The following is a 12465-nucleotide window of genomic DNA, read 5'->3' on the forward strand; positions in this document are numbered from 1 at the left end:
AAATACATCAAAGGTCTTGTAAATTAAATGTATTTATTTATTTATTGTATTAATGTGCGAATCTCATGCTTGAAACATCCTTTTCCATGAGTTTGATTCACTCGACCCTGTTACCTGAACACATTCACCCCTATGGCCTCACGTTCAACAGGAAGTTGCATCATCCACATTTCCTAAAGATTATGTAAAGAAGAAAAAAAAATCTCTAATTTTATTTCTTTATCTTCTATATTTATGATATTGTGATATTGACTGAGGACTTCACTAAAGTACAACTCTAATACACAAAGCTTGAAAGTTAATTATAAATTCAAACATAAATACATTTTAAGCAAACAAATAGAAAGTCCTTAATGTCTTTATGCTTTTAATAATAAATAAATAAATAAATAAATAAATCAGCTCTGTTACTCATTAAACAGTCAAATGCAGCAAGCGAACTTTGTAAAAGTGAGATGATCTGAAGTTAACAAATTTAATTTAACAAATTAAATGGTTAAATGCATGGTTTTTTTATTTAGTGTTGAAAAATTGTTTTGAAAATTTTTTAAAAATCTCTTTACATTTAAAGTTTTATATTTAAGAGTTCTGAAGGTGCTAAATGGCAGCACTATTATGTTATCAAGTTATTTAGCGGATCTTCAAGGCATTAATTTCCAACTTGGAGTCCTTTTAGATTGGAAACGCTTTTGTAGTCTGCATAGAAACTTAAAGGGTTCCCCTAAAGAAGGAGTCTTACCCACAAAGCGCTGGTGTGACTGCAGGTTTTCATTACAGCCAGACTTCAGACTGGACGCAGACTTGCTTGCTAGTTGATTGGAAACTATGATGAACTGATTAAACAAGTGAAATCAGGATAAGATTCCTGCTCTAGAGGAATTTACTGAGTGTATGTATTAACTAGGCAAGTGTGTGGAACTCTAAATTATTGCTCTAGAACCTGCTTGGTACACAGAAAAAAGGTTCTTTAATGGTATAATTAAGGATTCTTATCTACCTCAAAAAGGTCCTACATGGAACCCTTTAACAACAGGGAAACACTTTTGTGGAAGGCTAGACCCTTAAAGAGTTCCTCAGACAGACTCTACCAAAATGTTACATTTTGTAATCTATGCCCTGCAGAAAGAAAGCGATCAGAAGATCACATCCATGGTGAACGGCGGATTCAGCACCTACACTCAGGTGGGCCTGGCTCCGGGACAGCGGTACACCGTGACCATCACTGGGGAGAAAGATGGCAAGATGGGCGCCAAAAGCACGACAACATTCCAGACTTGTGAGTCTGAACGGTTCATTCTTTTCGTATATAAATAACATTAAAGATACATTTGTAATTTTCACTGCAGGTTCTTGTCATTGTAGCACAAAGATCATTTATGATGAGTTCTATATACTACATATTATACCGCAATGCACAACATGTTGAACGCTGAAGTGGATGGGTTTCAACAGCAGAAGACTACATCCCATTCCACTCCTGTCAGCCAAGAACAAGAATCTGAGGCTACAGTGGGTGCAGGCACACCCCAAACCACAGGGTTTAATATTAGAAAAATATCACCTGTTAATGTAAAATTCAGGAGATTATAACCAACAAACATGTGGCCGAAACGTCACTGAGATCACATTATTCTCCATTCTGATGTGTGATGTGAACATTAAGTGAAGCTCTTGGTCTGTAGCTGCGTGGCTGTATGCATTGCGCTGCTGCCACAGGATTGGCATAATTGCATGAATTTGCAGGTGTACAGGTGTTCATTAGTGGCGGGTGAGGTGGTATATCTTTAAAGCTAGATAAATTAGCCTAAAAATTGGGACTGTCCAAAAGGAGTGCACTTCTTCTTGTATTAGTCAAGTCCGACAGGTTATCTAAATGATATTCCAGAATAAGAACACATTCTACAACCACACTACTCAATAATTAGTACCTCATGCTCCCCTTCCTATTTCAGCAACGCTTCAACAGACGTTCATGTCTTTTTCAGTGATCTCTGGCCCCAAAAATCTTCAAGTCGTCAAGACAAGCACAACATCTGTCATCGTCCAATGGGAGGAAGCACAGGGAGACATTGACAGATACATACTCTCCATTTCCCCAAATCAGACAGATGGATCTGGCCAGGGAAGCCAAGAGATGAGGTTACCACCCGGGAGAGACTCTGCCCAGATCGATGGCCTGGAGCCTGGTCGTTTGTATGACATTTCTCTAGTTGCAGAAAGAGGTGGCACTCGGAGCCTGCCGGCGACCGTGCAAGCAACCCCTGGTGAGTATCGAATAGAAGTGAATCAAAGCACATTTCTAATTTGACACATTAGAGTTTATTATAGGATTGTGCTATACAATGGTGGTTTTATCCCTTTTTCTCCCAAATAGCTTCCCGGTCAACAATCATGGAATTTCAAGCTAATCCTAAACACTTCTTTTAATTCCACAGCCTGCAAGTCTTCAGGAGAAATATCATAAAGATATAAATGTTACTAATCCTGTGCTAATCATCTTAAATATTGTTATTATTTAGCAAAAATACCCATATCAAAAATAAGTCATTGTATATTAAAATACTGTGAAGTTTGCTAAAGAAATACTTTTAAAAAAGACTTAATAATATAATAAGGAAATGGATGCGTAAGGAAAACTCATCATTTAGATCAAAAATTTTCAAGAAGCAAAATTTCTCAGTTAGCTTTTTAACTTCATCCAAAAATTAAGCCTCCCACAGGAGAAGATGTAAGGAACCTGCCAGTTGGACAGCCTCACACACACAACCTTTGGCTTAACTAGATGACAGAGAAATCCTGCTTCTCAAAAATCCCCTCCAGGGAAGGCAAGGTCACTCATAATGCCTGAAATTCTCATTAGTAAAAAAAAAAAAAAAAAAAAAAAAAGATCTGCTAGAAATACAGCGAGTCAAGTGGTTCTGCAAAACTGCAGTAACTCCATCAGGAGCAGGTCAGAATGAAATGATAATATTTTCCTCCTTTCTGTTGTGGTAATGATGACTCATTTTATTTCCATCTCACCAGATGGTCTGCCCTTAATCTTTTTTTCCCTGCTTTTTTTTCTATTTTTTGTGTTTTGAACCTGGTCTGATCTCTCTTTCTAATTTTTCACAGGAAGGCATTGGTGAGTGTGAATGCAGCCATTGATAAAAATGATATGGATCAATAATGGTCAAGGGTCTGTGTACCTTCCGTTCATTTGTTTGGGGGGGTTTGTTTCGGACTGAAAAGAAGAAAACTTAGACTTAGACAAAAATAAGAACTCCATGTTTTTCATCAAATATCCATCCATCCATTTTCTGTACCGTTTATACTACACGGGGTCGTGGGGAGCCTGGAGCCTATCCTAGGGGACTCTGGGCACACCCTGGATGAGGTGCCAATCCATCGCAGAGCACAATCACACACGCATTCACACACTACAGACAATTTGGAAATACCAATCAATCTACAACACATGCCTTTGGGCTGGGGGAGGGAACCAGCGTACCTGGAGGAACCCTGAAGCACAAATATTTTTTTTAATATTAATTTGTTTTTGTTTGTCCAGAAAAAAGTCCCTAAATCAAATATTCATGAATCCAAATATGAAAACATGCCGCTGCATTACATTTCAGTGTGAACAGAGTAGACCTGAAAGTAAAAGTTGGCTATTCTCTGGTTAAGATGTGTACTCTGGAATTCTGACTTCATAAAAGATATGATAAAACTGTGATTGATTAACGTATGCAGAAATAAAAGTTAGGTGTTTAAAAGGTGTTTTGCAGCACCCAAAAACTCCTTGTTTTTTCACCCACGATGTCAAACTCCTTTACCGTCACCCTCTTGCTGTTTTAAAAAAAAACAACCTCATAGCGATTCCTATTAGCAGTAGATCAGGCGCTAACATCTGTACATAACCTGTAACATAATCTGTAATCTACCCAGTAATCACTCATTCAATATTGTTCACAAATTTTATAATCTTACATAATGAAAAACAAAGCAAAGGAGAAATACGACAGCCAGAAAAACCTGATTTTAGTCATTTTTTTAGCATATATTTTGTTTTCATTTGGAAACAAAAAACAAATGAACGCAACATACACAGCCCCTAAATATAATGTATAACTGGTTTAACTATTGATACATTAACCTCACAACTCGTACAGCAGGGCTTCCCTAACTCTAGCTAATTAATTAAAGGCTGTTTAATTTGATTTCACTTGCAAACTTCAGTCACACTTTTAGGGACTGCAACAAAGACTGCAATACAGTACAGTACAATACAGTACAGGAAAACAGATGATCATGGAGACTGTGACCATGTGTACTGTGAACAGGTGTAAATGCTGGACTGGCAGATCCTGCTTCCAGAACCTCTAGAGGATCAGGTGGAAAACTGTCTCATCTGAGACTTAAGAACACCACTAAGGGTTCTTCCTCACAGTACCAGTCGATCATAGATTCATCAAGGGGACAAGACTCAGAGTCTTCAGGAAATTTTGTGGAGCCAACAGTTACAACTGAGAGAAACCTAACAGCCTATGGTATAAACGGTACAAAATATGTTCGAAGAGTCTTGGTAGGACATAGGAAGATACACTTAAGTAAGGTGTCAGATGGAAAAGCATTGACAACAAACACGACACTCATGGTTGGTCATGTCAGTAGGAATGACATCTTAACAAATATCTCAGACAGGCTGGCGGTTTTTCGTGATGAGATCAGGCCGAAGTTACAGGATGGAAGATTTGAAGAAAACCCAATTAAGGAGGATTTAGAAAAGGAGACACAGGAGGAAAATGAAGTAGTACATCAGCAGGAGGAGGGCGTTATTGAAACAGCAACATTTTTAGACCACCCCAAAAGGATGAGCATAAAAGAAGTGGAAGCTGGGACAACCCCATCACCCTCTCTTCCTTTGGCCAGGACTCGGGTCCAACCTTCTCTGGTGCCATCTGAAACAAAGGACCAAGCTACAAACATGAGACAGACACTGTCACGAGACACACACCATACTAAAACTGCTCTCCAGTTTCCTCGATCATCCAAACAAAGATATTCAGGTAGACCAAAATTATCTGGTTCATCAACATCCCCAATAAACAGCAGACAGCCTACTACGTCCATTTCCTCTGTGAGCTCTTCTCAAGTGCCAGAATACAAAAACCCAGTTAGAAATGTATCCTCTGTTCAATCTTCTCACCCACTTGCAGTGGAAAAAGAAACCTTAAAGAGGAAGACAATAGCCTCCCAAGAATCCCAGCCTGATGATCAAGGCTTTCTGACTGAATCTGTCCATGGACTCAATAGGGATTCTTTAGTAACCAACTTACCAGAAAGCACCACAGAGACAGAGAGTACCAATGGAGACAAGTTTCCAAAACACAAAGAGACAATAAATAAGACTGTTCCACTATACCATCGCATGTCACATAGGGGTACATTCCCTCGCCGACCTAATATTGGTCCATTCCAAAACCGGACCAGCACCCCTCAGCACCCCTACAGGAGTTCCGTACGGAGACCCATCCCGTCCAGAGTCAATAGCACTGCTAGGAACAAAGTGGAACCTGGAATCATTAGCAGCAGGCAAAGTGTCCTAAATCCCAACCAAACACCAATATTTACATGGCAGGGGAAAAATGGAACATTCAGCAGATTTCCACCAAAGCATCTTAGTCAAATAAAACCAAACATTAAAAATGACAACGACTCCAAAGCTGGTGTCGCTGTAGACAAAAACGCAAGCAAAGAATCAAATATTATATTCCCAGCAGATATCGATGCAGATGCTAAGTTTAATCTGTCCTTGTCAACAGTTAAGGCTCCATCCAAAAGCATTGATACAATACAACCTGTTAGTGGGGGTTCAGGAAACCCCACTGATCACATCTTGCCCAGAGTCACAAACAGAGACAACAGCACTACTAGACAAACCATTCCCCATCACCAAAGGGTATCTGGAGTCATCAGTGGCAGGCAAAATGCTTCAAATCTGAACATTAGGCCACTATTAATACTGAAAAGAAAAAATAACACAGTCATCAGACTTCCATCAGAACTTCATACTCAAGTAAATGTAAACTCAACCACCATTCATAGTCCACGGAAAGAGAGTAAGTATGAAACAAGGCACAAAGACTCCAAAGATGCAAGCAAAGAATCTCAAATTGGCTTGCCAACAGACACTGACACAAACCTATTTTCTAACAGCACTATGTCAACAGAGGAAGCTCCAATGGGAACTAATGAGACATTACAAGCCATTAGTGGAGGTTCAGAAAATGCTATTGATCATACAAACAAAGAACACAACCTGCAGAGAGTCACAACCAGAAAACACAATGTGTCCAGAGACCATGAAATACCAAAGATTGCAACCATAGACCATGACCTGCGCAGGGTCACAAACAGAGACAGCAACACTACTATACAAATGCTTAACAATCAAAAAGTTGAAGAAAAATCTGACATCACAGGCCACAGGGGAAATGTCCCAAATCAGAACGTTAGATCAAAATTTATAGTAAGAAGAAAAGATGGCACATATGTCAGACTTCACCCAAAACTTCAGACCCAAATAAAACCAAACTCTACCAGTGGGTTAAAAGATGCAGACACCAAAGTTGTTAAAGGCACCAAAGAATCAGTTACTCTCTCAACAGATAAACATACAGCTGAAAGTAATAAACTTCAAAATGTCGCTGGAGGTTCAGAAGTTGGCAATGATAACATTCTGCCCAAAATCACAAACAGACACCAGGACTTGTCCAAAATCACAAACAGAGACCAGGACCTGCCCAGGGTCACAAACAGAGACCTTCACCTGCCCAGGGTCACAAACAGAGACCATCACCTGCCCAGGGTCACAAACAGAGACCACCACCTGCCCAGGGTCACAAACAGAGACCACCACCAGCCCAGGGTCACAAACAGAGACCAGGACCTGCCCAGGGTCACAAACAGAGACCACCACCAGCCCAGGGTCACAAACAGAGACCAGGACCTGCCCAGGGTCACAAACAGAGACCACCACCAGCCCAGGGTCACAAACAGAGACCAGGACCTGCCCAGGGTCACAAACAGAGACCACCACCAGCCCAGGGTCACAAACAGAGACCAGGACCTGCCCAGGGTCACAAACAGAGATAACAGCACTACTATGAAACAAGATATCAAGGAATCCAAAGAATCTACAGAATTTACTGTTCCAGCTGTTGGTGTAGGTTCAGAAGATGGAACAGATAACATCTCACTCAGAATCACAAACAGGAACAAAAGCACTATTTTGCAAATAGAACCTGAATTCAACAATCATAGTCAAAATGGTCTAACTCCCAATTTTACAATGAGAAGGAAAAATGGAACAGTCTTCAGACACACACTAAAGTCCGAAACAAAACCAAACCTTCATGTTTACCCAAAACAGAGTAAAGAAAGCAGCACTACTAGACATACCATTCCTCATAACACCTTAAATCGCAAGCCTAGACCAAACTTTACACAACAAAGGAAAAACGGAACAATCATCCGACTTCCACCAAAAGTTTTCCCTCATCTGAGGCCAAACTCTCCCACAGTTCGTGATGGCACAACAGGAAGTAAAAAATCCACAGACGATCGTAAACCTGGTTGGTCTACAGAAGTTCCTCTTTCAACAGATAAGGCCACAAGACAAACAAATACCACATTTACAACTTCTGAGGTTTCAGAAGACAGCATCAATCACGTTGGAGTCCAGAATGTCACATCAAAAGGATTCATCATAATTTGGGTGGCACCAGAGGGAAGGTTCAAAAGCTTTGTGATCAGGATAATAGAGGACAATGATGAAGAGGTAAATGAGGGTGATGGCAGCAACCAGGAAGAAGGGGAAGAGAGGAAAGAAGAAAGTGAAATAACCGCTAATGTTATTGAGGTTGTGGGGAGGAACAGCAGCATCGATGGGGATAGAAAGATATTCACCAAGTTGCTTCCTGGTTCTGCTCGCTCGTACCCTGTCACAGATCTCACGGCTCAAACTGGCTACTCTGTGACCCTTTATGGAACAGGTCCTGGATTACGTTCCAATGTTCACACCTTCATCATCACAACAGGTACTCAGAATCTAAAGGTACAACCATTGCCAAATAATTCATAGTCAAATAGCACCGTTCATAGATAAGATGCAACATATTTCCAGGAACTTGTTGGTCATTCAGTTTTTCAGCAGTGCTTTCATTGTCCCCTTGATCAGCAAGGGCTTTTAATCAAAGCTGCGATACATGTCTTTCCAGAAGCTTTGATTAAAGTTTACATTATGAGATTTTAATACAGTTCCTACACGTAACCCTTCTGTTTTATGTTAACCCTGTGGTTCTGTTGTGTTGTTGTTTTATGTTGTTCAGGCTACACAGCAAAAACCTCACGTTTGAATTAAATCTTACAGTTTTAAACAGACACATACATTCTTAAATAAACTTTTACACTGTTGGCTTGTTAATTCAACACTGGGGCTGAGTTTTGCTGTGTGTGTATTCGGTGGTGAAAGTTTTGAGAAACAGGTATGTTTAAAGAACAGAAATGAGGCAGGGAAAAAAATCCTAGGAATGATTTTGCAAAATGAATTAATTGCAATTTCATGGGTGAACAATTTACTAGCCCGGGCACCCATGACCTCAACAACCAGGAAAATTAATCCCATCTGAGCTTTTAAAACAGAATTCAGTACAAGCACATACATAGCTGACTCCTGGGGATTTGAACCATTCAGCTACTGCTTCCTTGTGTACTTCCATTGCAACACAATAATAATACACACCAAATAATAAGACGGTGTATTTTACCTGTTTTTTAAAACTTTATACACCAGAGTGTCAAATCAATCCAGTCACATTCGCATGTCATGCGCAGATGTGTCATGAATATCAAATGGACCAAAATGTTTATGGGTTTTCTTATATTATAATCCTGTGTCCATTTAGAGAGCAATTCTGGGTTTTAACTGCTAATGCAATTCATCCTTCTTTTGATGTTCTTCTCAAAAGGAAGTAAAATCCGCTCCCAGTACAGCTGTTAAAGAACCATTTAACCAAACCAGATACCTGGAGCTTGTTCAACACTCGCTCTCTGGTGAGTGTAGGATTTGGTGCTATGATGATATTCATGATGCAGTCTACGAAAAGCGAATTATGACCAGTTAAAAATAAATAACCACCATTCTCATGATCATTTATTGCTTATTTGATCTTCTTTCAACCAGGGTAAACTTACAGTCAGCCATCCTCACTGACTACGCTCACCATTCACCCAAAACACAGGTTAAGACCATGACTGGCCCAAAAATCTTAAATCTTCAAAATATCAGGGTACGGATCTAAAAGATATAGCTGCTAAAGACAGCCTGGATGGCATGATGTGTTTGACGAGGCTAGATCTGCGTTCCAACACTGAATTAATTCAACCTTGTCGACTCCCCCTTTGCTATGTCACCTTCTTCAGGGCTGAAATAATTCCTTATTGGTTTGAGTGAAGTTTGTTAAATGACTCCTTGCAGTTCATGACTCAGAGTCAACATCACTGTAGCCTTCAGGAGCAGAAATGACTAAAGCCGGTTTTACAGTGTGTGAGTTCAGCTCTCTTTTAAGATTATCACTCATCGAGAGCCCAATAAAACCTAGGTTGAGTTCTATAACGCCATCATCGATATCGTATCTGTAGCTGAGTTTGTGAGTTTGCCGTTCTCCTGTGGTGGATTTTAGGTGAACTCACAAAAGTTTCTCACACTGCCAGAACGTTGCCATCGGCCATCTTTGGTCGCAGAGGCACCAAATAAGTAAGATATTTAATAAATGTACTAATAATTTTAAATAGTTTATGAAATATTTAATAAATGTAATGTCATATTTAATAAATAATAAATTAATCTCTTTTATAATTGCGCAGTTATTTAAAATTTAATAATTTTTTTCCTGTTCAGATTGGATTTTATTTATATAATTAGTTGTTTGTTTGTTTTAATTGATAAATCCCAGGAATAAAATTTATTAATGTAAAGGTTTCTCCAGCAAGACATTCTGGGTAAGCAGTGTTTTTGAAGTCTACAGTGAAATTGACTTGATGCCTTGATGATCTAAATCTCTTTTAACAAAATTCACCTCAGCTGCTGCAATGAAATGGCCCTAACGGCTTTAAGGGGAAGTGAACAAGGACACGTTAATAACAGTATTGGGATGCTCCCGTATTTTCCCACTTTTATCCTTTCCCATCTTTCCCATCATTATAATTAGGAACAATTTGATCAGGAACAACCTCCTGACTGTCAAAAAATAAAACCCTTCTTTTCCTCTTCTCCAAGTGACGTATAAAACTCCCACTCAGGCAGCTTCCTCCTCAGATTCTTCACTTCCTCCTTGTCTTCTTCCTCCTCCAGGATCACACGTCCAGCATCATCGTCATCTTCATCTTCATCACTGTAATGTCCTGTTTGTGCTGTGTCCAGGATCAGTGTGTGTGTATGATTAACCCTGGTCTTTATGTGGGTGTCAGTAGTGTATATATGCTGTGATGTATATACTGTATATATGTTTAGTTTGTACATATATACACTAGTACATAAACTCTATGTACACTTGTTATAATGCGCTATAGCACATTAGAACCTTCAGCACTTATGTAAATAAAAATCAAACGGACACAAGAGATCTGTTTCTGTCCACTTTTCCATGTAACTCTTTTTTTGTTTGTTGTTTTCTCAGTTCCTTCTTAATTTTCCCTTTTTATAATTTGTCTTTACATTCTATCTTTCTTTCTTGGTAAATTATCTGTCCTTTATTATTTGTTTTTCTTCTTTCTTTCTGCATTTCTTTCTTATTTTTAACTGTCTTTACTTGCTGACTGCTTTTCTTCTTTCTAAATCCTCTGTTTATTTCATTCTTACTTTTTTGAATGTTCCTTTCTTTCTTTTTAAATCCACTTTCTTTCTTTCTTAATTTTCTTTCTTTCATTTTTCTTGTAAAACTTCAGTTGCTTTCTTTCTTTCTAAAGTGTGTGTGGTGTGTCCTTAGGTCCTGAGCCTCCCTCACACCTCTCCTTTAGTGACATAACTGACACGTCACTCACTGTGTCATGGAGACGACCAAAAAGCTCTGTGTCTAGGTTTAAGGTCACGTACATGCACACTAAAGAAGGTGAGACTGCACACACACACACACACACACACACACACACACACACACATTTATATCCACTCAGCAAAGTGATAATACAGAACATTAATAATAGAGGTTCAGGAAAATACACCAATATTCAGCTAAACGTGGACTGTATGTGTGAAGATGCTTGATTGTATAATTAGCAGCACCTTCCCCATGTGACAGATGGCAATAACTGCAGACACCAAACATTATTTTGCTAGTCATTTAGCTCTCTTTTTTGGCCACACCCACCAGCTATAAGCTCCTAATGACCAGCCTATGGACATGACCGAGGTTGCCGTATTTGAAGACCAGTAGCCTTGTGTTATTCAGGAGTGGCTGGTACTTCATGTCCTTTGACATAAAGGCTTTAGTCAAAAGTGCAGCCTACCTCTACAACAAATACCTGTCTGGACTCTTCACTTACAACATGCTCTGGTGTATTAGCAGAGACTTTGAAATGACGCATTGTTACAGAGGTGGAACATGGAAGGTTTGACACAGGAATGCTTGTATGATCTCACAGAAGGTGGTAAATGGACTGATATTTCTTTTGAGGTCCAGTATCCTATCATGACCTGCTATGTGCAGTCCTTTGTAAACAAACAGCCAGATTCAGTGATTTGTTCTGTGATATGGTGCAAGCAGTGGTGAGGCTGAGTGGTAGAAACCCAGATTGAGTCTGAGGGGGAGGATTTCACTGTGAACTTCAGAATGTCCTTACTGAGTGCAGAGTTCTTGAGGAATGAGTGAGACACAGAACGATCAGCATGAAGGAGGCATGCCAGTTTCACCTGTGATATTAGTCCAGTCCGGTGTTGTTGTTACAGATCCAGGAGAGTCCATCAGGTACCTGTGAATGTGTGGTTGCTCTAACACTGGTGAGTGGGTCAGTTATAAGGTCTTCTGAGACCCTCACAGTGCCAGCGCCATTCTGTGCCTACGCTAGGAACACTCTGGTTTAGACACACAGATCATTCAGTTCTGGCCAGTCTGACCAGACCCCAAAGCCAGCAGAATGGGTGTTGAGTTTCCCACTGGACTTCCTACTGAATGCAAAGAAGTGGGGATCTGACTCTCTGGCCAGTGGACCAATGGAGTCGAAAAACAGAGAAAAGCAATCCAGTTCCCTAACATCTCTGTCATCATTGTTCAGCATGTTTAGAAGGTGGAATATCCATGTGTTGGTGTTGATCACATTACAGTATATTCTGTACCCCGAGTCCTCCTCCCCATTGTGGGTGAACGTTAATGTCCCAGGTACAGTATGTATTCAGCTCAAACCATTTTCTCATTAAGATCACTG

General features: G+C 39.8%; 1 protein-coding gene across 2 annotated transcripts in view; it reads left to right on the top strand.

Moving 5' to 3' along the window:
* The window catches only part of LOC128617967 (tenascin), a 44040-nt gene that overhangs the window by 20506 nt on the left and 11069 nt on the right, over positions 1-12465 (top strand). Inside the window, exons 5-7 of one of the 2 annotated variants that reach the window (XM_053641245.1) lie at positions 1123-1276; positions 1986-2264; positions 11031-11153. In XM_053641245.1, coding sequence (XP_053497220.1) covers positions 1123-1276; positions 1986-2264; positions 11031-11153 — 556 coding nt within the window. Of the gene's footprint in view, positions 1-1122; positions 1277-1985; positions 2265-6155; positions 8082-11030; positions 11154-12465 lie in introns of those variants that run through there. The other variant, XM_053641246.1, reaches the window with a different exon arrangement.

This window comes from Ictalurus furcatus, chromosome 14, assembly GCF_023375685.1.
Source record: "Ictalurus furcatus strain D&B chromosome 14, Billie_1.0, whole genome shotgun sequence".
Lineage (NCBI taxonomy): Eukaryota > Metazoa > Chordata > Actinopteri > Siluriformes > Ictaluridae > Ictalurus > Ictalurus furcatus.